This window comes from Stegostoma tigrinum, chromosome 11 (genome assembly GCF_030684315.1).
Source record: "Stegostoma tigrinum isolate sSteTig4 chromosome 11, sSteTig4.hap1, whole genome shotgun sequence".
Classification (NCBI taxonomy): domain Eukaryota; kingdom Metazoa; phylum Chordata; class Chondrichthyes; order Orectolobiformes; family Stegostomatidae; genus Stegostoma; species Stegostoma tigrinum.
In genome coordinates, this window is record NC_081364.1 from 17,646,834 (window position 1) to 17,672,102 (window position 25,269).

General features: G+C 43.7%; 1 protein-coding gene across 5 annotated transcripts in view; it reads right to left on the bottom strand.

The window, feature by feature from the left end:
* Window positions 1-25,269, bottom strand: part of plxnb1b (plexin b1b) — a 245,154-nt gene that overhangs the window by 83,710 nt on the left and 136,175 nt on the right. For 4 of the 5 annotated variants that reach the window (XM_059649799.1, XM_059649798.1, XM_059649801.1 and 1 more), the window contains 4 exons: window positions 12,862-13,990; window positions 8,001-8,183; window positions 2,733-2,861; window positions 646-746 (listed from right to left, as the gene is read on the bottom strand). In XM_059649799.1, coding sequence (XP_059505782.1) covers window positions 646-746; window positions 2,733-2,861; window positions 8,001-8,183; window positions 12,862-13,980 — 1,532 coding nt within the window. In that variant the 5' untranslated portion in view covers window positions 13,981-13,990. Of the gene's footprint in view, window positions 1-645; window positions 747-2,732; window positions 2,862-8,000; window positions 8,184-12,861; window positions 13,991-19,408; window positions 19,520-25,269 lie in introns of those variants that run through there. The other variant, XM_059649796.1, reaches the window with a different exon arrangement.

The window sequence follows — 25,269 nt, forward strand, 5'->3', positions numbered from 1 at the left end:
AAGCTAATACCTGATGAGGATAGCTGTCGGCTGGTGATGAGGGCTGACGTGCTGCACTTTATATCACCACATCCTTGACGTAGGGTCTGCTTCTGCTATGGTTGGTCTCCAGAGTTTTCAATGCCTTCATGCCCCAGTGTCTTCATTTTATTCTATCTCTCTCAGGTTGTGCTGTCTTCTCCCCGTTGGCTCACGTTAATTCATTTATTGTATGCCTTTACCTTATTGGCCCTGGCCCAGAGACTCAGGTAGCATTACCTCAATATTTCTCACCCAAATAAGGCTTTAGCATGACCTCATCTTTCTCACTTTTTGTAGAACTTAGCTAATTCAAACCAGTTTAAAAATTGGCTTAAACTATCACCTGGGCACAGGTCATTTTTAGTTCACAAGCTGCTTCTTTCTTCCTATCAGCACCTCTGCATTCAGTGCCTCCTGTTAGTGACATTGGCAGCTGGTACCCCCACCATCTCCCTCTCCATCTTTATGCAGCCTCTGGCTAACATCTCCCCAGGCATCGATTTCAGCATCTACTGTCTTTCTCCCACTGCGGCCTCTGGCTAACACCTCAAACCCACGAATGCATGGTGAAGGCGACAAAATCTGAGGGATGGAATAATCGGTCCACCTTTTTATGTGACTTACCTGCCCTGAAGTATGCACCAGCCGCAGTATGGGTCCCTCGCTACGAGGCAGGATTGGCAGTCAGTGTACTTGGAGCACTCACTCACGGGTAGCTTCAGCACCTTAAATGAGAATTGCTAAACAGTGACACAAAACTGGTCTTCATGTGTTATTGTCGAGACATTTTCCTCAATTTAACCTGTTTTTGAGGGGGACGGAAGATCAGCGACTCACACAGGCAGCTTCAATCTTCTATGAGGGGGTCGATGGCCGCCCTTCCTCCATCAGCGCCCGACTAACAGTAATTATCGAAGCCCATGTGGAAATGCACTGATGCTAGAGTAAGTCAGAGGGTAGGAATGTTGTAGCAAGTAAATCACTGAGTGACTCCCCCAGAACCTGTCCGTCATCTACCAGGCACAAGTCAGGAGTGTGATGGAATACTCCCCACTTGCCTCGATGGACGCAGCTCCAACAATACTCAGGAAGCTTGATGCCTCTAAGACGAAACGGCCCGTTCGATTGGCACCATACCCACAAACATCCACTTCCTCCACCACTGACATTCAGTAGCATCAGCATGTACTATTCTCAAGATGCACTGCAGAAACTCAACAAGGCTCCTTCTCCATCACCTTCCAAGACCCTGATTAATAGAATCCTTAAGGGCAGGGCAACAGACAGGTGAACACCACAACCCTGCAAGATTCTGTCCAAGCCACTCACCGTTCTGGCTTGGAAATACATCACTATTCCCTTGGCATTGCTGGGTCAAAATCTTGCACCTACCTCCAGAAAGATACATGGGTCAACCACAGGAAACAGATTGCAGCAGTCCAAGGAGGCAGCTCATCACCACCTTCTCACGAGCAACAAGGGATACTGGCCCAGTCAGTGATACCCAAGTGCCATGAATGAATTAAGAAAATCTCTTAACAACTTGAGCCTCTGGGATTCATATCCCCAAATCTTCTGCCCCAATATTGCTGAATAACACCTTCTGCTAACCAGTGAATCGAACTCTCAGTCCTGACACTGGCACTGCAACCAGGATCCGGTTCCCTTCCTCCAACTGCAGGTTCCCTTCCTCCAAGTGCAGCTGCCCACACTAAGTCACGTTGAGGACATGACTTGAAATAACAAATTAAATTCAAGACTCATCAAAAGGACACCAAAGGAAAGTATTAATTTATTTGACAAAGCTTTGACCCATGCTGAGCTACCAGCATTGAAACCTCAAAAGAGAAGAGCACTGAACCCTTTGTCTCCACGAACAGAGGCTTGCCTGCTGCAACTCGTGATCTTCCATTGTTTTTCAGAAGCCAAACATTGTTTCTGTATTTCTGTACAGGTTTATTATCGGAGGATCCCAACAGTGTGGAAGCAGGTCATTCAGCCTGTTCAGTCCACAGTGACTCTCCAAAGAGCATCCCACCCAGAATCCCCCCCTACCTTATCTTTGTAAATCTGCATTTCCTATGGCTAGCTTGCACATCCCTAGACACTATGGTGAACGTAGCATGGCCAATTCACTTAACCCGCACATCTTTGGATTGTGAGGAAGCCAGTGTACCTCGAGAAAACCCGCGCAGACACAGGGAGAACGTGCAAACTCCACACAGAGTTGGCTGAGGCTGAAATTGAACCCGGGTCTCTGGAACCAAAGGTAGCAGTGCTAAAAACTGAGCCACCGTGCCTCCCCAATGTTCAATATCATATATAAGCTTGGGAATATTTTAAGTACAGGCATTGTTCCACTTTTATTCTGCTTCATCTGATTGGGAGTACCATCAATGTAATTCCCTGTTCATCTCCTACCCTCCAACAATTCATTTCCTGTCTGTTTGAACTATGTTACGAAGGGTCTAAATCTGGAATGCTCCTCAAATCATTGTCTATCTCATTTTTATCATACAGTAGATGCTTGAAACATTTTAACTCATTTTCCCAGGTTATGAGTAAAATACTACACTTTACACATCCATTCTAAATCTGCTGACCCAGCTAGCACCAGTGGTTCCATTGTCATTGGATGGAGGATGAGGAACCCTTGCCCTTGGTCTTAATCTGCTTGAAACATGCACTTGGCTTCACTTCAGAAGATGTACCTTTAACTGAGTTGTGACATAAAGGTGCTTCTGCTCACGATCAAACACTAGGTCACTGTTGACTGCTGCATTGGGCTCGATTACAAGTGTCGCATATTGCTCGGCCTCTCCGGATGGCTTCACAAAAACCTAAGCCAGAGGAAGAAAACAAGTTGTTTCATTCATGGAGCTGGATCTCCACACAACAGACAAGAAAACCCTTCCATTTTCACAAACAACAGGCTTCATAGACTTTCAAGCGACTCTTGGATAGGCACAAGGAGGATCATAAAACGTTGGGTGTGCAGGGTAGATTGCTCTTAGTAGCAATAATAGGTCAGCACAACATTGTGGGCCGAAGGGCCTGTACTGTACTGTGCTGTATTCTTCTATGTTCTATGCTCAACAGTTAGATGTTATCCATGAACTAACCAACACACCGCACTCTGGTTAGGAACTGCTAAGTTGCCCTTTGTTTCTGGAGATTTTTAAAAAAAATAAACAGTCCAGGAAAGCTGAAAGAACAAATGAGAATTGGACCCTCTTCTCTCAAAGAGAAAATTAATGCAAATGCATGACAAGTATTTTGTTTCCATTTTTAAGTTTATTCTTTCCACATCCTCTGGAGTACCAGGCTAGCATCATAGTCCCGAAGCAGCAAAGTTTCTTCCGTGTATGGGGCCCAAAAGGGTCTTCACACAAGCTTAAATCATTCATCACTGGACATGTACATGCACAGTTTCTCCAGCAGCTGTTAACAGAGGCAAGGATCGAGATTGATTTTACCCATCTTTTTAAAAAAAGCATTTGTTCATTAAAAGTGAGCACTGCTGGTGAGGTCACCATTTGTGGCCCATCTCTAACTGCCCCAAAACTGTAGTGTGTTGGATGCAGGCACAATGCTGCTCGAAGGGGAGGACTGGAATTTTGATGCAGGGCTGGCAAAGGAATGGCCATATATTTTCCACTTCAAGGTAGTGAGAGATCAGGAGGGGTTCTGGCAGGTTGTGAAATCCCGAGTTGCAGTGCAGGACGTGCTAATACCACACACTGTGCTCTTGATATCAAGACAGAGATTCGTCTAACTCAATACACACAGACATTGAACAGTAACTTTCTGGTTTGTGTGATTTAATTATGATCTACCTTCAGTCCCCAAACTATTCATTGAAGATTTTCTTTGACTGCGTTATCTAATAATTGGAGGCATAAAATTGATTGTAAGCCATTTAAATTCACACCATTTTCCTCATCAATCCTCCTTCTGAAGCATGTCCCCACATAATTTAACATTGACAAATACTTCTACAGCAGATACAGCCGAGAAAGACAGACCAATTCCATCTCAAACACACAGCTAGTTTGAGTTTCAGGGACGGGCCTCATAGTTCAAATGAACCTGACTCGTCAAGACCCTACAACAGGGCAAACAAAGTCACATGCTGCTTCAGGTGAATTACCTTCAATGGTGAATCTTGTGCACTGACAGAGCTGTGACAATCTGCAAAGTGTTTAATCTCTCCAAGACAATTGGTCATCTGCAATCCCCTGTTGGCACACAGGCCATTGGGTCCATATTTCCTATGGCTAAACCACAACTTGCACATCCCTGGACACTCCAGGCAATTTAGCATGGCCGATCCACCTAACCTACACATCTTTGGACTGTGGGGGAAAACTGGAGCACCCACACAGACAGTCGCCCGAGGCTGGAATTGAACCCCGTTCCCTGGTGCCTTGAGGCAGCAGTGCTAACCACTGAGCCACCGTGCTACCCTCCCTGTGGGCCAGCATAAGGTCACAGAGCAACCCATACGGAGTGATTCCTGCTACTTTTTCAGATGCAATCTGTCAAATAATTCTGCTAACCAAACACTGGGAAAGGGGCTCCCAGAAAATCCATAAAAACATTCCAGAAACATGTGACACTCCCTGCTTAAACCTTCCCTACAACCCCTACCTTAAATCAGAATTTCATAATGTCTTAAAGAAAAAAACCCCTGAAAGAACTGTGGATGCTGGTATTCAGGAACAAATACAGAAATTACTAAAATAAAACTCAGCAGGTCTGCTAGCATCTGTAAAGAGAGATCAGAGTTAACATTTCCGCTCCAGTTCTGTGGAAGGGTCACTGGGTCCAAAACACTAACACACGTCTCTCTCCACAGACGCTGTCAGACCTGCTGAGCTTTCCCAGCAATTCCTGTTTTTTTGTTTTACGATGTCTACACTGTTCTAAACATTTTTTCCCCAGTTGTCTCTATTGTAAAATAAGCCACTCAAACATCATCAGCTTTGGCTAGTTATAAAGACTTACATTGCACAGGTCACAGAGCTGGTCCTGCTATGCCAATGCTGTCATTAACTGTTACTCATTCAGAATTATCTAAAATGCACCCCTGTGAATTTAACAAAACACCTGGCATTTATATGGCAGCCATGATCATATTGAATGGTACAGGTGGATAAAAGGGCCACTTCTAGTTTCTATGCTTATATGGCAACTTCAGTGCAATCGCAAGGCACTTCAAATCACCAGGACCAGATAAAATTTGATCATAAATCACACCTAGCAATATTACAGCACAATGTATTTCTTTTCTTGCTCTTTGTTCTTTTGCCTTTCACGTTAAGGTTCTCTGGTTTTCTGACCCTTCTCTCAGCAAGAACAGTTTCTCCCCACCTATCTCCAGGCACATCTTGATTCTGAAACTGTTCATCAAATCTCCTCACAACCTTCTATTCCTCAAGTAGAAAATACCCAGTTCTCAAATCCATCAACACAACTGAAAGTCCCTCAGCCAACAAACTATGCTTTTCCTCACCTTCTCCAACGCCTTCATTTCCTTCCTTATGTGTGGTGTCCAGGATGGGACACAATACTCCGGTTGAAGCCAAACCCATTTTTATTATAGCTTCACCAGAACTCGCTTACATTTATACTCCACACCTTGATTTCAAATCTCAGGATCTGGTGTGTGATATTAACCACTTTCTTAAACTACCCAGCCATCGTTAACGATTTGTGCACGCACACTTCCTGGTGCCTCTGATCATGTACCAGTTACACAACCATGTCTTTTATTTTAAATTGCGTCTCCTCGTTCCCCCTACTAGAAAGAGTCACTTTCACACCCATCTGCTTTCATTTCCCACCTATCTAAGACATTTTGACATTTATTTCAAAGAATGGGCACTTGAACAATAAACTAGTGGGACTGCCCTTAGCCACATAACCCTGGATGCCTCTACTGATCAGGATTCTATATATTTCAGCCTTAAAATACATCAGGACTCTCCTCCCACAGCTCTCTATGGTAAGGAATTCCTGCATGCCAACTTTCTGTGTTTCATGTACAAGTACCTGAAGGTCCCTTTGTATTGCAGCTTCTGTAATTTTTCTCCGCTTAAATAATACTGTTGTTTTTTCCTACCTTCCAAAAAGTGAAGAACTTTACATTTTCCCACATTGTACTGCATTTACCAAATTTTTGTCCACTTATTTAATCAATGTCTCTCTGGACTGGTTTGTGACCATCTCACAATCTGCCTTTCCACTGACTTTTGTAGTGTCTGCAAATTTGGCCTAGTACATTTGCTTCCTTCCCAGTCATCAATACATACTATAAACAGTTGTAGTTCCAGCAATGATCCCTGTAGAACTCCACTAGTCACAGGTCACCAACATGAAAAAGAACCTATTATCCCCACCCACTGTTTTCTATCCATTAGCCAGTTCTCTATCCATGCCAATAAACTATGTCGAACACTATGGGCTCTTACCTTATGACTTAACCTCTTGAGAGGTACTATGTCAAATGCCTTCTGGAAGTTCACGTACAACACATCTACTAGCTCCCCTCTATCCAGTCTGATTGAGAGTGCTTCAAAAAAACTCAGAAAACGTTGCTGTTCCTTTAATTCAAGTTAAACACAGCTGTTTCTGTCCCAAGTTTCTCACTCTCAGAATCTAAAATTAAATTCTATCACATTATGATCACTTCTTCTTCAGGAGGGTTTGGGCGGTCAGGAGAAATCTTTTATTCACAGGTTATGTATTAAACCTGCCTCATTACACATTACCAGGACCAAGGTATCCTGTTTTCTGGTTGGGTCCATGACATAAAAACCGACAGAACTGCAAATGATGTAAATCAGGAACAAAAACAGAAGTTGCTGAAAAAGCCCAGCAGGTCTGGTTGCATCTGTGAGGAAAAGATAAGAGTTAATGTTTTGGGTCCGATGACCCATCCTCAGAACAGTGTCACCAGATCTGAAATGTTAACTCTTATTTTTTCCTTCACAAATGCTGCCAGACCTGCTGAGCTTTTCCAGCAACTTCTGTTTTGGGTCCATGATATTTTGCTCTAGGAAACTATCCCTAACGTACTCCATATTAGAATTGGGATGCACTGGCTTTCCTCAATGAAGAGGTCAAATCCGTTCAAGTGATGGTTCATTTTGTCCCAGATCATTATTTCTGAAAGCTTCTGCACAAACAAGTTAAACTAACTGGAATGTACTTTCCAAGGTCATTATAGAATAAGGTATAACATTTGCAATTCTCCCGTCCTGTGGCGTCACTGTATCGGAGCAGATTTGGAAGGTTGTTGTCAGTACTTCCATAATTTCAACCCTTATTTATTTAAGTTGAATTAAGCACAAGATAAACTTGATACGCTCAATACTAGCTTTTAATGCTTTGTGACCTGAAGCAGGAGTAAAATTCCAGTCAGGGTTCAGTGAGCCCTGCAAAGGCAAAGCAAGACAGGACCGTGGTTGGTAGCCCTCCATAGTTAACTGACAACTAAGGAATAATTTTAAACTAGCATTCCTCGCCAGCCACAGCCTAATGGGCAGAATAGAGAGTAAATTCAGGGCGGGACAGAGCAACAGCGCTTTGACAGAAATCAGACAGCACTGAAGAGGTCACCTAGAAGGGAGACAAAACGTTTGCATGAAAACCAGTCAGCTCGGCGAACCAGCCTACAACTCCAGAATTGAGGGCCGTGTGAAGACGCATTTTCTCCAAGAACAGTGAAGAAACGTAAAAGTATTTCTGATCAGCTGTGGTGGAATTAAGGATGATGCTACAGACATGACAGTGCTATATTAAAAAAAAGCAACTGCCTTGTTTTACACAAGGAGATAGCCCTCTCAGCTGACAGCTGCACACCAGTTCTAACAGCTGTTGATATTATTCAGAGCTATGACGAGCCAAATGTCTAAATCTTTCTAGCCTGCATGCATATGGTTTCACCTGATCCGAGACAACATTCCTGCTCTTACCTTATGGAGATGGCCCTTGGCATCTCCCACGAAGGCGATGGTATGCTCCATTTCCACAGTCACAGCCACCGCTACCAGGCGCCCCTGCGCAACCTTGAGTACGAGAGCTGCCTCTATCGGAATACAGCTGGCCATTGGGCTGGGCGTGTGGTCATAACCACATGGGTATGCATTAAGAGTGTCCTATGGCAAGACCAGGCAAAGAGGAACAAAAACAGAATCAATTACTTAAAGGCTGAACGAGTCAAAAAGTTAAACGCAGTCTGCTTTACAGTGGCTTTTAAGAGCTGACTTGTAAAGAAATGGATTTTCATACTGCATCCATTGCATTGGCTTCCTGCAATGAGTTACCAATGCACGATGCTGTGCATACTTTTATTGCACAATTTCCAGAGTGTCAGGTTCACCTCAATTGAGTAAACGATTTTTGATGACTATAGGCGCCAATTAGAGCAGTGCTATTGAGCATATGTTAAAGTGTGCCAATTACTTTGTGCATTTCTGCACTTACCAATTTAAAAGCCTTGCTGATTTCAGGCCAAATCCAGTCTTCAAGGAGACATGCTCAGCTGTTGGCAATGCTAACAATTACAGGAGGCTGTCAGAACATGGAATCTTCGGGCTGGTTTAATTACATGGTTTTGCTGTCTTGCCCGAGCGGGGGCTGAACTGCTTCAGCACAAACACTGTACTTATAAATAAATGAAGAGGCATCAGTTTAAGCAAACATCCAACCATTCACCATTTTTAAAATTCCTAACATAAAGCCTCTCTTCTCCTTTTAGCTCAAAAAAAATCAGTCCTTTTACCATCTGCTCCTTTGATCTAATTCCAAGTGCTTCAGTCCATTCCTTTTCTCTTTATAAATTTGGGAAATATTTACTTACACTGGCTTTAATGGCTTGGTTAATGCTGCAACGAAGCATTCCTCTCTCATTGTTGACTTGTACCAAGAAAACGATCCCAGGTGAGAGACGGGTCACCAAAAGGCACTCAAGCTGCCGACTCCTTGCTTCTACAGCAGACCGTGGAACAGGAACTAAGTGTTGCCACTAACCAGGTAATTTGATAAATCTCTGTCCCCTGTTGTGCATGACAAGACAAAGCAAAAAGGTTCCCCCTACTCCATTAACTAATTCATTAGAGAATCTGGTCAGCAATTCAGACAAGCATCCAGAAGCCAGAAACATGCCAAGAGATCTGGATCAGTTAAAAACGAGGGAAGGTTAAGCAGCAAAACCAAATGGAACGGCTCATTTGCCCTGCTGCTAAAGAAACTTGATTCACCTTATGGGGGTGTATATATCTGAACTGCCCCTGTAAAGCTCGATTAATGTCTCTCCAAGCCAGTCTCTTCAGATTTCTACACACGCACGCACACATGCACACACACTCCAGAAGCCCCAAAGGACTAACTCCTCAAGCCATGTCTTGCTTTCTATCACTCTCGCAATCCAAACTTGGCAACACAGCAGCCATCATTGTTGCTCAGCCTACTCATTACAAGTTCACATAGTGCTGGTTTATAATCCAATTTGTTAGGTCCATTGACAATGAATGCAACTGACAAAACCACTGTTGCAGGCTTCATTTCACCTCCTAGTCTCTTTTAAATTGGGCTCATATCCGCTTATAGGTCAGTCAACTTCCATGTATCAGACCAAGAAATCTGGATTCAAGTCCCACCTGCTCCAGAAGTGCATAATAACATCTGAGCGGGTTGATTAGAAAAGTATACTCACATTCAATACACCAAATTGATGGTGCAGAGACTTCCTGGGAGGGAGAATGAAACTACCTTGAGAAATGATGTAACATTTCCACCTCAGTGCCAGGACTTGGCTAACTTGGGAGTAGACTGGGGAAGAGGGGTGTGTGGTCATTGGGGGTTAGTGGGAGTGGAGGACAGTTATCATGCTGGCCGCTCCCCATTCCCTACTCGCCATGACCATGCACTCTAGAGCAAGGCAAGACTGGAAATGCTACTTTATACGCTGCACAAGAAGAATGAATTTGATTACCAGTTAACATTTAAGCAAGTTTTGAACTAACAATTTCAGATTTGTGCAACTTTAATGCTTTCTTTGGTCTTAACTTTTGTTCAGTGACAGGAATGAGCAGCAATCAGTACACTTCAGAAGTTCTTCCTAGCTGCATGAACACTTGGGGCTGATGAAGAACGCTACACAAATACACTTATCTTTTTAGTTTTTCCAACGAGCTCCATTTTGGTCTCATGGCCAGGGTGGCTAACCAACGGGGACAGCGTTGGTGGCAATAATGGACAGATAAATCCAGCGTTTTGCTGATCCAATTCAGCAGAGGTGACAACCTCAAGGCTACAGGCTATTCAAAACACCACGGATTGGGATAGGCTCGATTAACCTTATGGAGGATTGAGGAGAAAAACCAAAATAAAAAACAGCTTTGGTAAACACAGAAAATATGCCCAGTTATTCAGGCTGAGAGTAAAGACGGTAAGAGAAATTTCAGATGGCAGAGGTGATCACCTTGTACATGAGGACTGAGTGCCACGGAAGGGAATTTGCAGTCATTGGTGTTCCCATGTATCTGTTGCCCTTGTCCTTCTCAACAGTAGTGGTTGTGGGTTTGGAAATGCTGCCTTTAATGAACTTTTGCAGTGTAGATGGTACACCCTGCTGTTGCTAAGCATCGGCGAATGGAGGGGGTATTTGTTGATCTGGTGTCAAACAAGCAGGCAACTGAACACTTGTTAGCCCTGATATTGTACAGGTCTTGCTACATTCGTAGGGGACAGCTTTAGTATCTGAGGAGTTACAAATGGTGCAATCAGCAGTGAACATCCTTTCTTCTCACCTTAAGGTAGAAGGAAGGTCATTAAGGAAACAATTGAACATGTAGAACCAAAGCAACAAGAAATATTCACCCTACACACACCACACAATTAGCGCCTCCAACACAAGAGGAACGAACCACGGTCTCTGGACATTCAAAAACATTCCTGTCACTGAATCTCCCACTAACAACATTCTGGGTGTTATCATTGACTAGAAATAAAAATATTCAGGCTAAAACAGGTCAGAGGCTAGATATCCCGTCACAAGTAACTCACATCTTGTCTCCCCAAAGCCAGCCCACAAGACACAAGTCAGGAGTTCATTGGAATACTCCCTCCACTTGTTTAGATGAGCACAGCATGATTGGTACCACATCCACAAACATCCATTCCCTTCACCAATGCTCACTGGCAGCAGTGATTGCAGTTTTGCTAGGGCTCTTTGATGCCACACTCCGTCAGATGCAGCCTGGTGTAAAAGGCTGCCATTCTCACCTCACCTCTGGAATTCAGCTTTTAGCAGTCTAATACCTATATAAAGAACAATACAATATAATACTCTTTGTCCCATAGTGGAATGTGCACAGGCCGAGCGGCCTTGTAGTCTGGGACCTGCAAGCACACCCTGTGAGCCCCAGAACACCACAAACAGCGCACAGGGCCTGGTCTTCAAACCCAGAGCAGCGCAGGGAAGAAACCCTGCAGCAGCACACCGGCAGCGAGCCCTGGGCAGAGACTGGTGTGAGGAAGCAATTCTGCCACCTACTTTAGAGCAGCTAAATGCCAGTATGGAGCAGAAAGGGGCTTAGAGCGGAACAGGCATGGCTGTTAGACTGGTATCTGCCATGTTCATTCAGGCCATGCATGGAGGCCCTGCACTGAGTCAATTTAAATATCCTACCTTATTGTAATGATAAACCTTTAATATTTACCAATTTTTAAAAACTTATTTTTCCCCACACGAAATAATGCAAAGACTCTTATTCCTCAGCTGTATCCAAGAACTTGTACCCAAGATGTTGCCATAAAGGTGGTAGGCATTGTAAAAGTTTAAAAACCGAAAGAACTGCGGATGCTGTAAATCAGGAACAAAAACAAAGTTGCTGGAAAAGCTAAGCAGGTCTGGCAGCATCTGTGGAGGAGAAAATAGAGTTAACGTTTCGGGTCCGGTGACCCTCCCTCATTGCACTCCTATAATGATGATAAAAGTACTGTATTGTTTATTATTGGTGCTCACTGTGCCAGATTAGTTAAGCCTGGGTGCAAACACGTTAACAAGGAAAAGAACCAGAGTCTACAGCTAGGAGCACGGAATAGAATAAAAAACAACAACACACACACACACACACACACACACACACACACACAGAAACCTGTATCATTTACACATAGATTGGAAATATAATAAGTGTAAGATTTTTCAGCAACAGAATTGCGGCATGTCTGTAGAAATGCCATTGTACGTCCCATTCAACCTAAAGCAATTTCTGCACTCTTTGGAACATTTTACATTTTTGCCCATTTTTCTCTTTAAACAACTAACTGGGAACTGCTTCAGCCAGTAAGTTTAAACTTTCATTCCAAAAGCTACATTTGAAATCATTTTAAACTCCATCCTGAAAATTTCATGCACCTTTGTTGTTCACTCAAAAGTGTCAAGCATATTAAATGATATACAGCTGCACAACAGGCACATTTAAAAATGTCTTTTAAACTTCCACAATTTCGAGAGTGTCATTACAAAATAGATGGGTTTTATAGAGCTACTGCATCAAAAACAGAGTGCCATTTCAGTGCCTGTAAATGGGACGCTCTCAAACTTCCCAGACCAAGTTGTTGAAGCAACCGGGATGGATATTTCCTCTTTTAAAACCTCTTTTACACATTTTTAACCTCCTTAAAGTGACAGGTCAAGCTACAAATTGGTGGATTTGCTGGCCTGGGCAGAACAGCAATTCCTTTCCTCAAGCAGGTGCGATTACTACAGAACTTCCTTTATTGATACTGTGAAACATTAATGTTTAGAATTATGAAAAGACTCACTGAAGTTAATCCGCTACAGCTGGATTTGACTTCATACTCGATGTAGGCTGCCTCACTCTTGTCCTCCATTTTCCCAAAATTGGTGTAACACAGGTCCCTGGTTCGGTTGATCATCTGGTCAATCTGGCTCATCGTGTAAATGCAAAGCGCTGATTCTTCTGTTGCCTTTGCCGTGGCCGTCTGGCCAACAGCGAAAGTGGCGAACAGGACCTCCCCATTAGTTTTAAGAACGCCCTCGGCCAGGCCCTTCCCTGGTCGGCTTACATAGGCCGCTTGGAGTAAATTGTAGCTCTTCCCAGCAGTCTGACAAACAAGGGGCACCTCCACGTACGAGTAATAGTGCATGTCTCCCAAGCAGATCCGCGACACGTAGGTTTTGTATTCCCTGGATGGGGACTTCAGGTCCCTCCGGTAGAACAGGAAATACACGGATAACTGATAAATAAAAGATTTGACAAAATGGTGGTTGTACTCGGAAAGCCTTCCGGCCACTGCTAATTTAGCCGTGTCCTCGTAGGAGAAAATAGGGTGGGATTCCAGACCCTGTGGATTTTGTAATTCCAAATTGCGGGTGGTGATCGGCGGGATCCCACCAGCACCTTTGCTGGTATAACCACGGCCCACAAACAGGACGGCCATCTTGCCTTTGGAGAGGCCAACCAAGCCGACCGTTGTGACATTGGGGTCATTGGCGGCGACGTACTGTGTATCGACCGGGCGCTCTGGACGGAACGAAACCCGGCTGATGTTTCCCAGACTCCTTTTCTCACAGATCCCCTGAAACAAGCTGCCGCAGGTGATCAGCTCTTTGCCGTAGGGGTTGGTCAGCAGGAGCTTGTTGTGGTTGTCGGTCATCCTCGCGTGGGGGCAGTCACTGGGGTTGACTGGCGGCAGGCAGTCCTTGCTGTCACTCTGCGGCCCCGTGGGCTGCACAACCAGGTCGGACAGCTCGGGGGTCAGCTGGAACAGGAAGTTCACGGCTCCGACATACACGTTTCCCGTCTGTGGGTCAACAGTCAGGTGCTCGAACTTCACTCCCGGCCTGCTGAAGGATTTGTACTGGTCCCCATGGCAGATGCTTAGAAAAACGATGGCAAGGAAGACGTTCCCAGACCGCATGATCAACGTGCTGTAACAGCGGGGGTTGGGGGACAAAAAACAAAAACACAAACAATGCATTATTAACTAGAAAAAGAGGATATCTGGGACTTTCTTTCCCCCCATAATGACAAAGATCTTCAGGCTGGGGGCTCAACTGGAAAATTTCTAAACTGGAACTAACAATATCCTTGACAGGCAAAGGAAAAACTCCAAGGCAAGGGATCGAGATTGACGTATGGCCCAAAATATAGATCGGCCATGATCTGGTTTGATGGAAAAACAGACTGAAAAAGGCCTGCTAGTGAGGAAGGGGGGATGACATTCTGCCGCTAAATAACAATAGGCAAATTATTTCAGAGATGGCAAATGTAATGACACCACCCTTTCATTCAGAAAATAGAACACAATCAAATCACTTTCACAATCACAGGATCCACCCAGAGATCCATCTCCAACCTCCATGGCAGAGCCATTCACTCGCCTCTGGAACCTATTCCTCAATCTCCACCATGCCCCTACCTACCAAACACTTTGATACCTTCCCTTTCTCCAAGAGTGCTGCTGAGTTTCCCCTGCCCAAACTTCTCACTTTCATGCTGAATGCCCTTCCTCCCTTACTTACCTTACCATTGTGCAGAAATTTGCAAGTATCCTTTTTGACTTAAAACTCTTAAATATATATTATAAGCTGTTGTTGTCAAAGCAATGCTCTGGATTTAGCTTTGATGCTATTCCCTGAGGACCCACAATGTTCCCAAGCTAGATAAAGCAAGTTACCCAAAAAAAACAAGGTTACCTCTATTCAGACCTAAAAAAGATAACTTTACCCTGTATTGAGCACACCCTCTGCCAATACAGACCCTTCATGATTGACAAATCCTAGCTGAAACTTGCAATTCTCCCAGCTTCAGCTACAGTCGCACACTGAACATGAAGAGGAAACTCACCCTGACTCTTGTAATAAAGGGTTGCCAAGCCTCCAGCATTTTCTTAAAATCTCCAGGAATTCAAAATTCACCTCCTGAACAACGCGGTGAGCAACACAGAAGAAAGCAGCAAGCGTCATTTGTTAAACGGGCACATGCCTGAAACTTTTCAGTAGGATTCTGCCCTGGAACTTGCTAGGGATGGTTATTCATAAACAATACCTCGACTTGGAAATAGTGACTAATGCAAATACATTCAAACTTAAAACATAAGTATTTGCAAGCTTATTTTCAGTGCCAGAGAGGTTATTCACGAGTAGACTTATCACATCAGTTTGGAAAAAAAAATCTGTTACTGTGAAATGGGCAAGTCCTGAGTTTCTCTGGCAAGTTTATGAGGTATTCTGTAAACACAGCAACTGCACACTATTCAATGTCATTGCATGCCGAGACCCCGAGCATGATCTTATAGTGAGCAGCCTCTGGAGGAGTAGGACAACACATTTAGTGTCTTTTTGGCTCCTGCTATTAGCTGGGCCTGTGTGGTTGCCCAAAGTTGTTGACACAATCTACAATAACAGAGAATGTTGATAGGTTCTTCGTACTGGCTGTAAAATATGACCCATTATCAATTTTTTAAAATTGCATGTTTAATTTCCTCGATCCCTTTTGTTTATTACTTGCAAACATATTAGGGAAGGGGGTTGGGAGTAGCAGGTTCCTGAAAACATTCAAGAACACACCTAACCAGATAAAAATCTGAAAGAACTACGGATGCCGAAAATCAGAAACAAAAATAGAGAGATTACTAGAAAAGCTCAGCAGGTCTGGCAGCATCCGTTCTGAGGGTCCAGTTCTGAGGAAGGGCCACCTGGCCTGAAACGTTAACTCTGATTTCTCTCTACAGATGCTGCCAGTCCTACTGAGTTTTCCAGCAATCTCAATTTTTGTTATACACCTAACCAGAGTCAGCTACTCTTAAAATAACAGGCACTCCACTTGCTCCATGCACTGCTGTCAAATTTCATAGAATTACAGAATCCAGTGTGAAAGCAGGTCATTTGGCCCATCAAGCATACACTGACTCTCTGAAGAGCATCCCACACAGACCCACCACTCATTCCTATGAACTCTCCTATCCCTGTATATCTTTAAAACACTATGGGGTAATTAAGCTAGACCAATCCACCTAACTGCACATCTTTGGACTGCAGGAGGAAACTGGAGCACCCAGAGGAAACTCATGCAGTCATGGGGAGAATGAGGATGGAATTGAACCTGGGTCACTGGCACTATGGGCAGCAATACTAACGCCAAGCCACCGTGCCACTTCTAACTGTTCTTAAACAGAACAGTAAACGGGAAAATAAACAGTAAAAGGCAGATTTGTGACATAAAACTTGTTCCCCTAAACCAGCAGTTACTGCAACTGGCAGCCAGTTCTGTTAGACATCCATGCTATAGACAGCAGTCAACAGGGGGAAGACCCATCTGTCTTACTTGTCCTATGCCTACAAGATTAAAGTGTGCACATTTAAATCAGGCAAGTCTCAGATTTAAATTGTGCTTTTCACAACCTCCACACCTCCAACAGCATTTCACTGACTCAGCATTGCTGTGATGCAGGAAAAGGTGGCAGCCAAATGGAATGTCACAAGCAAATAAAAACCGAAAGAACTGTGGATGCTGTAAATCAGGAACAAAAACAAAAGTTGCTCAAAAAGCTCAGCAGGTCTGGCAGCATCTGTGGAGGAGAAACCAGAGTTAACGTTTCGGGTCCGGTGAGCCTTCCGCAGAACTGATGGTGGCTGGGAAAGCATCAGTTTATATGCAGAAAGTAAGGAGATGGGTGGGGTAGGGAGTAAATGATAGGATAGAGCCCAAAGAGAGAGAAAGGCAGTCGCACAGTCAAAGGAGTTGCTAACGATCAGGCTGGGAGGGTGAATAGTTGTTAATGGGGACTGTCAGTGGCCAACAATAGGGAGTGTGTAATGGCAGGCTATGTGGCAACAAGGCCTGGTGTGTGGGGTTGGGGGCTGGGACATGGGGGAGTTTAGACCTTAAAATTATCGAACTCAATATTGAGTCCGGAGGGCTGTAGGGTCCTCAGGTGGAAAATGAGGTGCTGTTCCTCCAGCTTGCGTTGGGCTTCACTGGAACATTGCAACAAGCCAGAGACAAAGAAATTGGCCAAGGAGCAGGATGGTACATTGAAGTGACAGGCAACAAATAGTTCAAGATCTTTTCTGCGAGCAGAACGTAGATGTTCTATGAAGTGGTCACCAAGTCTACACTTCGTTTCCCCAACGTACAGGAGACCACATTGCGAGCAGCAAATGCAGTGGACTGGATTCTGGCAAGTGCAGGTGGTGTTGCTTCCCCTAGATGATGTTTCAGCCTTTCGATGCTGGGGAGGGAGGAGGTAAGTGGGCAGGTGCTGCACCTTCGCCGGTTACAGGGAAAGGTGCCGTGGGGCTGTCAGGAGGCGTTGGGGGTGAAGGATGTGTGGATCAGGGTGTCCTGGAGGGAACGGTCCCTGCAGGAGGAGGACAAAGGAGGGGAAGGGAATGTCTTTGTCTGGTGATGGCATCTCACTGGAGGTGGTGGAAAACGGTGTCTGTTGATCTTCTGAATGTGGATGCTGGTGGGAGAGTAGGTGAGGATAAGGGGAACCCGGTCACTGTTGCCGGAGGGAAGAGAAGAGGTGAGGGCGGAAGTGCGGGAGATAGGTCAGACCTGGTTGAGGGCCCTGTCGACAATGGAATATCACAACCGTCAAGAGCATCAGAAAGGTTTCACGAACACCAAGCGATCACAGCCAGGTAATCTGTGTTAGCTGTTGGCTAAGGAAAACAAAATGGCCAAGATTACATAACTTTTCCACATTAGACTGCCATTGGATCCTTTACGTTATTCTGCACCTAAAGTCAAATCAAGAGATGGCCACAGGTGAGCAAAAGCAGACTCAAACTTTCTTACTTTTCAGAAATTGACTCCTCTGTGGGATGTGGGTACTGCCGTAGTGAGGTCAGCACTTATTCATACCTAATTAGGGAGGGAGCGATGAGCTGCCTCCTTGAACTACTGCAGTCCATGTGATGTGAGGACATCCACAGTGCTGTGTGAACAACAAAAATGGCTACAGCTGTTGGACAAGGTCATCTGAGTGAACCTGTTTGATGCCTACTATAATGGTGATAGCTACTCTGTGTTGTATGAGAAAAAACAGGGAACATCACAGTGGTTACATGAAAAGGTCTGGTAATCCAAAAGGTCTGGATGAATAACTCAGAGAATGAAAGCTTAAATTAGGGCCACTTGAGAATGTTTTGAGGCCATCTTGAAACTAGAAAGTTCATAATGGCCGTGAAACTGTCCCTTTCGTGAAAGGAGCCTGTCATCTTCCTGTCTGAATTGTACCTAACACCAGTCCAAAGTCAACGTCATTGCTGTATTCAAGAAATTTATACAGCACATTTTACACACTATCTTCCACTTAGAATTTATGGAATTCAAAATTCAACTTGTTTTCGCACACAATGTTGCACCCTTGGGTTCATCAATGATGATATCTTAATGTTTAGACCACACATTTTGTGTAAAGCACACAGAGCAAGGACAAAACATTTCATGTTGAAAATGTCAGAAAGTGCAAGAGAAATAAACTTTTCTCGATACCCCTCTCCGAGGTGCCTCATTACAATGTCCAGCGTCTATATTCCTTTTGAGGAACACAGCCAAGGTGTCCCTTAGTGTACCACTGCTGTTAGCCCAGAAACAGCATCTGTGCCCTAGTGTGCACCTCTGTGGAGCTGCTTCTAGCTTCAGTACATCCCTTAACATGTAATCCGGGACGTTTCCACATGCCAGTTTGCAACACTCAGTTGATGACAACATTTCGCATCGAAGACCCACTGTCTTCTGGAATGGCCTAGAAAACAACCCAGCTAAGGTTAAATATCAGGATCAGCTATTAAAACTGATCTTACTAGCGTCATTCATATCCAAAAGAGTAAACATATTAAAAAAGTCAACAAGCACATCTCTAACAGTTAGACACTGGGTCCGTGAGGCTACTACTACATTTTGCATTTTAATTCCTTTGTTCTGTAGTGGGACGAGGCAGAACAGATCTGCTTCTCTGAAGCTAATCTCTCACCCAGAGACAATTCAGATAAGATGGGGACAGAAGCATTGGTGACTTTTAAAAGCTGTCTAGCTCAAAGCTGAACCTGCAGTAAGCTTCGATGGTGCTCAAAGGACAGCAGTTTTATAATTGTTATTTAGTTTCCACCACAGGTAACTGCATGGCTAAGATTCTGTGACAATACTGTATTGCAGGGCCAACCCTCTTCAAAAGAAGAGTGCCAGAATTAAAAACTTGCAAGGCATTTTACACAGAAGAACCTGATATTTTGTACAAACACAGCAACATGCAGGTGGCATATGGCAGCAACAAGGATGCCACACAATATACTCAGTCAGAGAATTGCTGATCACTGATGAACACATATGCTCACCTCCATCTCCACAGCTCCAGCATCACGGTGTCTAAGTCAGGAAGCCAGCAAGTTGCTAAGTTACGGATGATCAGCAAGGTCAAAGGCCGACAGCTGTGAATGACTCACTCATTCACAATGTGACCAACCTGATCCTACACAACAAGGAATGCAGAGCTTAATTAGCTTCCTAAACCACAAAAGCAAGTAAGTCTCAGAAAGAAAATCTTCAGCAGAGAAAAAAAGAGCTGAAAGACCTGTAAACTGGGTCACCTTCAAAGCATGAGTCTGAAGTCATAAGAATAAGGCAAGAGGCATGCAAGCCAAAACAGAACCTGCAATAAAAGAATAGACAAGTTCAAAATTGCCTCTCTCATATTATGCAATTGATCCCCCAAGGAAACCCTTGTGGATTTTTTTAAACATGCATTTATCTTGCTGCTTTAAAAAGATGCAAGTGTGTTTTTTTGTGAGAATCAATAAGAAACTGACGGCCCTTCAGATTCACAAAACCACTATCTGCACTAATACATTCAGGTGGAACGCACATTCTCCAGATGCCATTAGGGCAGTTCACAAAAAGCTATGCTCCTGTTACAGTAGCTGCTCGGGGCACGCGTTCTCCAGACACAAGCCACTTACAACCCAAATGTGCACTTACTGCAACTTGTTGTGTACTTTGCAGCCAACAGAAGGGGTTTCAGCAAAAAAAACCAAGTCAGTAAGCGTTTATTCTAGAGATAATAGGAACTGCAGATGCCAGAGAATCCTCAAACTTTGCCTTGCCTTGCAAATGCACATGCCCCGTGGTAGAATAGCTCAAAGCATCCACCTAAGTAGGCAGGTCACAGAAATCTCAACAGCTTGTCTGTCAGGACTACCTTCAACATACAGTCTTGTCCTAAAGCAACGTTATCAAACAAAACCTGATAGTGAGCCACACAGAAAGATATTGGGTCAGATGTGCAATATCCTGCAGTAAGGTCAGCTTTTAATGAACATTACAAGGGAGGAAAGAGGTGGGGAGGGAGGACAGGGGATTTCCAGAGTTTACAGCAGAGTTCAGCCAATAGCATATATTCAGCAGGAGATGGATATAGGAAGGATCCTACTAAATTGGAGAAAATATTTAGAAGGATATTATTGGGAATGGAGGGTTTGAGTTGTAAGGGGAGGTTGGATAGCCGGGACATTTTTTGGGGTGATCTCATATAGGGGTTTATAACATCATGAGGGGCATAGGTGAGCTGAATAGCAAGCGTCTTTCCCCTAAGGCAGGAGAGTTCAAAACGAGCAGGCATATTTTTAAGGTGAGAGGATTTAGAAAGGACCTGAGGGGCAACTTTTTGACATCGAAGGTGGTTTTATGTGGAATGAACTGCTGGAGGAAGTGGTAGATGCAGGTACAGTTACAACATCTAAAAGACAGGTACATGAATAGATTGGGAGAGATATGGGCCAAATGCAAATAAAAGGGAATAGTTTAGTTTGGGAAACTTGGTCAGCATGGACTGGTTGGACCAAAGGGTCTGTTTTCGTGCTGCATGACTGACTCTATAACGGCAGGAGTGAAAGCTTCTTAGAGCTTTGCAGGGCCGGAGAAGATTACAGAGATGGTGACACAGAGACAGGTATGAGAGAATTCAGTCAGGGTCTGTCTTGTAACACAGAATCTGGAGCTGGTTCCTTCGAAGTAGAAGTTCACATGAGCTATGCAGGCTGAGCTTGGAACTCGAAGACTCAGTGAGGATTCCAAGTGTTGCAGCAGTCATCTCTCCCCACTGGACCTTCCTTTCAGATCTATCTCACGTCGACACTCGATGGGAATCTCAATGTGCTTACTAACTAGTGACCTGAAAATCCGACTTGAGGAGCAAAAAAAAAATGGAACGACTGCTATCTCTGAGCGACTGCAACCCTCCCCAAAGTTCAGACATCTCGTGGAAGGCAGGGCACTTTGAATGACAAGATCGATGGAAGCACTCATTGAGGTTCAAGCAAACACTATATCCATTTCTCCACAGGGATTAGTGATGGAGACTCAATTGCTTACAATCAATGTGAAAAACTTGGATAAAGGGACCAAATGTGAAATTACAAAATTGCGGGAGACACAGAGATGGATGCAAGAAAAGTCATGCAGAGGGCACAAGGAGTTTGCAAACAGGGATATCGTTAAGTAAGGGGCAAAGTTTGGAAACTGCAATGTAACGTGAGAAGATGTGAACTTGTCCACTGCAGCAATAAATATCTAAAAGCAGCATATTATTTGAATGCAGACACAGAAGAGCTCTGAGGGACAGAGTAATCAGTGTTCCGATACATGAATTACAAAATGTTAGGATGCAAGTACAAATGATTAGAAAAACAAATGTAATGTTGTTTCTTGCAAGGCAAATAGAATATAACAGTAGGGAAGGTTTGTCACAGCTGCACAGAGCATTGGTCACAGCTACAGTGTAACAAGAGCTTGATAACTTAGAGCTCATTGGACTGGAAGCTTGTCACTGAATGGGTACAGTACACGTCACAGTTAGTCTGCAATTGATTAAAGTGTCTAAGAATGCAGTGTGCTCAATTGAGATACGTTGTATTTTATTGCATTTTCCGTAATGACTAGTTTGAAATGTTCTGGAATGTACCTTTTACCACTCTAGTAACAATATATATTTTTGCAAAAGTGTTTTTTAAAAATTGGTTAGAGGATATCTGCGATACTGTGCATGGTTTTTAAGGAAGTGCGGAAAAGACTGGAAGTCTGAGGTACATCTTGACAGGACAGTTTGGACTGTATCCATCGAGGTTTGAAAGGTGATCTTATTTTGATAAAAAATACTACGAGACTTGACAGGATGGGTGTTGAAAGGATGCTTTCCTTGTGGGAGAGACTCGAGCTTGAGGTCATTTTAAAAATGTGGTGTCCCATTTAAAGGTAGTGATGTGGTGAATTTATTTCCCTCAAGAGGCCGATAGTCTACAGAATTGTCTTGCCGAGACGGGAGGACGGGATCATTGGATTTTTTTTTAAAAAGGTGGATTTTAAAGTCTTGACTGACAAAGGAGCCAAAGACTATGAGCAGCATGCTGGAAAGTAGAAGTCACAATCGAGATTAATATCTTTGAACAGGTTGGTAAGAAAGCATCTTCAATCCAACAAACCAGGATCTTATCGATTTACAGAGCAGGCTCAAGGGACCAAATGGCTGAGATAACACGGTGTGAAGCTGGATGAACATAGCAGGCCAAGCAGCAGAGGAGCGGGAAAGCTGATGTTTCGGGCCGAGACCCTTCTTCAGAAATCACATGCCTGATTCCATTTGCTCCCGATTCACATATCCCCCTCCGTCTCCGTTTCCCTGCCTCTCCGCTTCTCTATCCTTTTAAAAGATGATTGTTAAAACTTGTCCTAGACCTAGCTGTGGATTTCAGATATCCCAGCCCCTCACTCTGTGGTTCTGCGTCGTTTTGTTTGACTGTTTCTGTGAAATGCCTTGGAATGTTTTGTCACACTAAAGGCGCAGTGCGTACCTGTTGCGGAATACCCGCCCCTGCCTGTATGCTACAACATTTCACATTTCAGTCCCTTCCTGAGCTAATCTCCAAGCCAACCTGAAGATATGGTGACGACTCCAAACAAAAAGGTGCAAGTTTCATATGGTTAGCAGCTTGTTGGATGAATGAGTTGGAAGAAGCAATATTGGTGGCAGACTAGCCCCAGGGAATTCTGCTTAACCACTTACTTATTGAAGCTTTACTACAATGTAAATATGCTAATAACAAAAAAAAAATCACATTTCAGTGTTTGATCCATTTATTTGTCCCGACTTGCATGAATCTAACGTAACCTAATAAACCTCCTTTGTTCATATCTTACTCCACCCATCAGCAACTATAAAAAGAGCTGTCTCAGTAACAGAAGCTAACTTTTCTCCAGAACCATTTGCCTTGAGGTTGTTAGTTTGAGCCCTTCAAACAAAGGGATAACACAGACTTGACTAGTGGCAGCATGCAGGTGTCATCTAACATCGTATATTTGCGCAGCACCTGCATTGTGGTAATTCAAGGAAACCACACGGTTAGCCATTTGTTGGCAAACACTATTTTTCTCTGGAAGATATTTCATTGATGAATAGGCTCCTTGATGATACATGAAAGCCACACTCCTGTTTTTTTCGCCCCCATCCTCAAGTTCAAACCATTTTCAGTCCAATTAAAAGGTTTCAGTAACCCAGTAGCCAGGCAAACAGAGACAGCAGCAACCACTCAAGTGGTTACCAAGGTGATCAGTACAATCCAAGAGAGAAAGCAGCAGTACAGATTAAACAGCATCTTTATTATACACATCTGAGAATCTCAAAGGACCCATCCTAAGCAAACATGTCAGCAACAGAGCATCAAAAGCTAGAAACAGCCCTCCCTCAGTCCTTGTGTCAGAATGACTACTTTCCCAAACCAGCTGCAGCCTAGAAAAGCAGAGGCAATGGCCTAGTGATTTATCACTGGACAGTTAATCCAGACACCTTGTAATGTTCTAAGGACAGAGGTTCAAATCGTGCCAAAGCAGATGGTGGAATTTGAATCTAATTTCAAAAGAAAAAAAAATCTGGGATTGAGAATCTAATGACCACAACACCATTGCTGATTGTAAGGAAAAAGCCACCTGGTGCACAAAATGTCCTTCAGGGAAGGAATCCTTCCCCGATCTGGCCTACATGTGACTCGAGACCCACAGCAACGTGGTTAGTTCTCAACTGGCCTCTGGGCAGTAAGGGATGCACAACAGATGCCTGCAATGCCCTCAACCCCTGAATGAATAAAAAAAATTCTCCAACTCACACAGATGGGGCTCACTCAGTATTGGGCCACTCATGCTTGACAGTCGGTACAAACCTTTTGTGGCTGCGTGAATGGTTTATGCATATCTGAATGCAGCAAGTGATATCAGAATGGAGCGGTGGAAATTTTGCTACTTCAGGCATCCAATAGTCAGAAACAGGTAGAGCCAGAAGAGGATTGCAGGAATAGATGGCAAGTAAAGGTTCCTGCCCAAGGGATTAAGGAACATTATTTGACAATAAGTTATGGGGAGTGAATTTACACACCATCTCTACAGGCAATAAGCTGGAATGTGGAATGCCCACGAAGGAGGGAGGAATGTACTAACTTTCTCTTGTCACGCAGCACCATGAGTCACAACCTGAATTTATCCCAGCCCTGATATTGTTAATTGTAATCTTTCTCCAGATTAGGCTCAGAATGACAAAGTTCCACTAATGTTCTGTCATAAAATCAAAACATGATTTATCATTCAAACAAAACCAATTCCAATTGTTCAACGCAAACAATGGGATACAAAATACATAAAGGTTTATCTTTCTGATAAACCAAAGCACATAAATACACAAATTCAGGGAAAGGGGATAGAAAAAAAAATGTAGAGATTCACGTTGGAAAACACTGTCTGACCAAGAGTGTCCTCTTGCTTCAAGAATAGCCAATGTATAGAATATTCAAAAATCTGTTAAGCGAGTGCTCTTGAAATTACATCATGTGTGAGTGTCTCTGGGGTCTTGTTAGACACTGCTGCTCAGAAACAGTGGTCGAAAGAACTTTTCAAAGTTGTAATTCCTGAGCAAGCTATCAATCAGGTTTCACACGGAATTTGCCATAGAACAGCTTCAGCAACAGGAGACATTAGCCTGCAGAGAACCTGCCTAGCTTTCTAAAACTACTTCCAAAAAACTCCATGCCTACAAACACTGTTCAATGAAGCAAGCACAAAACTGAGGTTTTAAGGATGTCAAGAGTTTATCCCGAATTGAGTTTAGGCAGCCAAGACGATTTTTAAGAAGGGTTTAAGAGAGAAATGGTCCAAATACTGA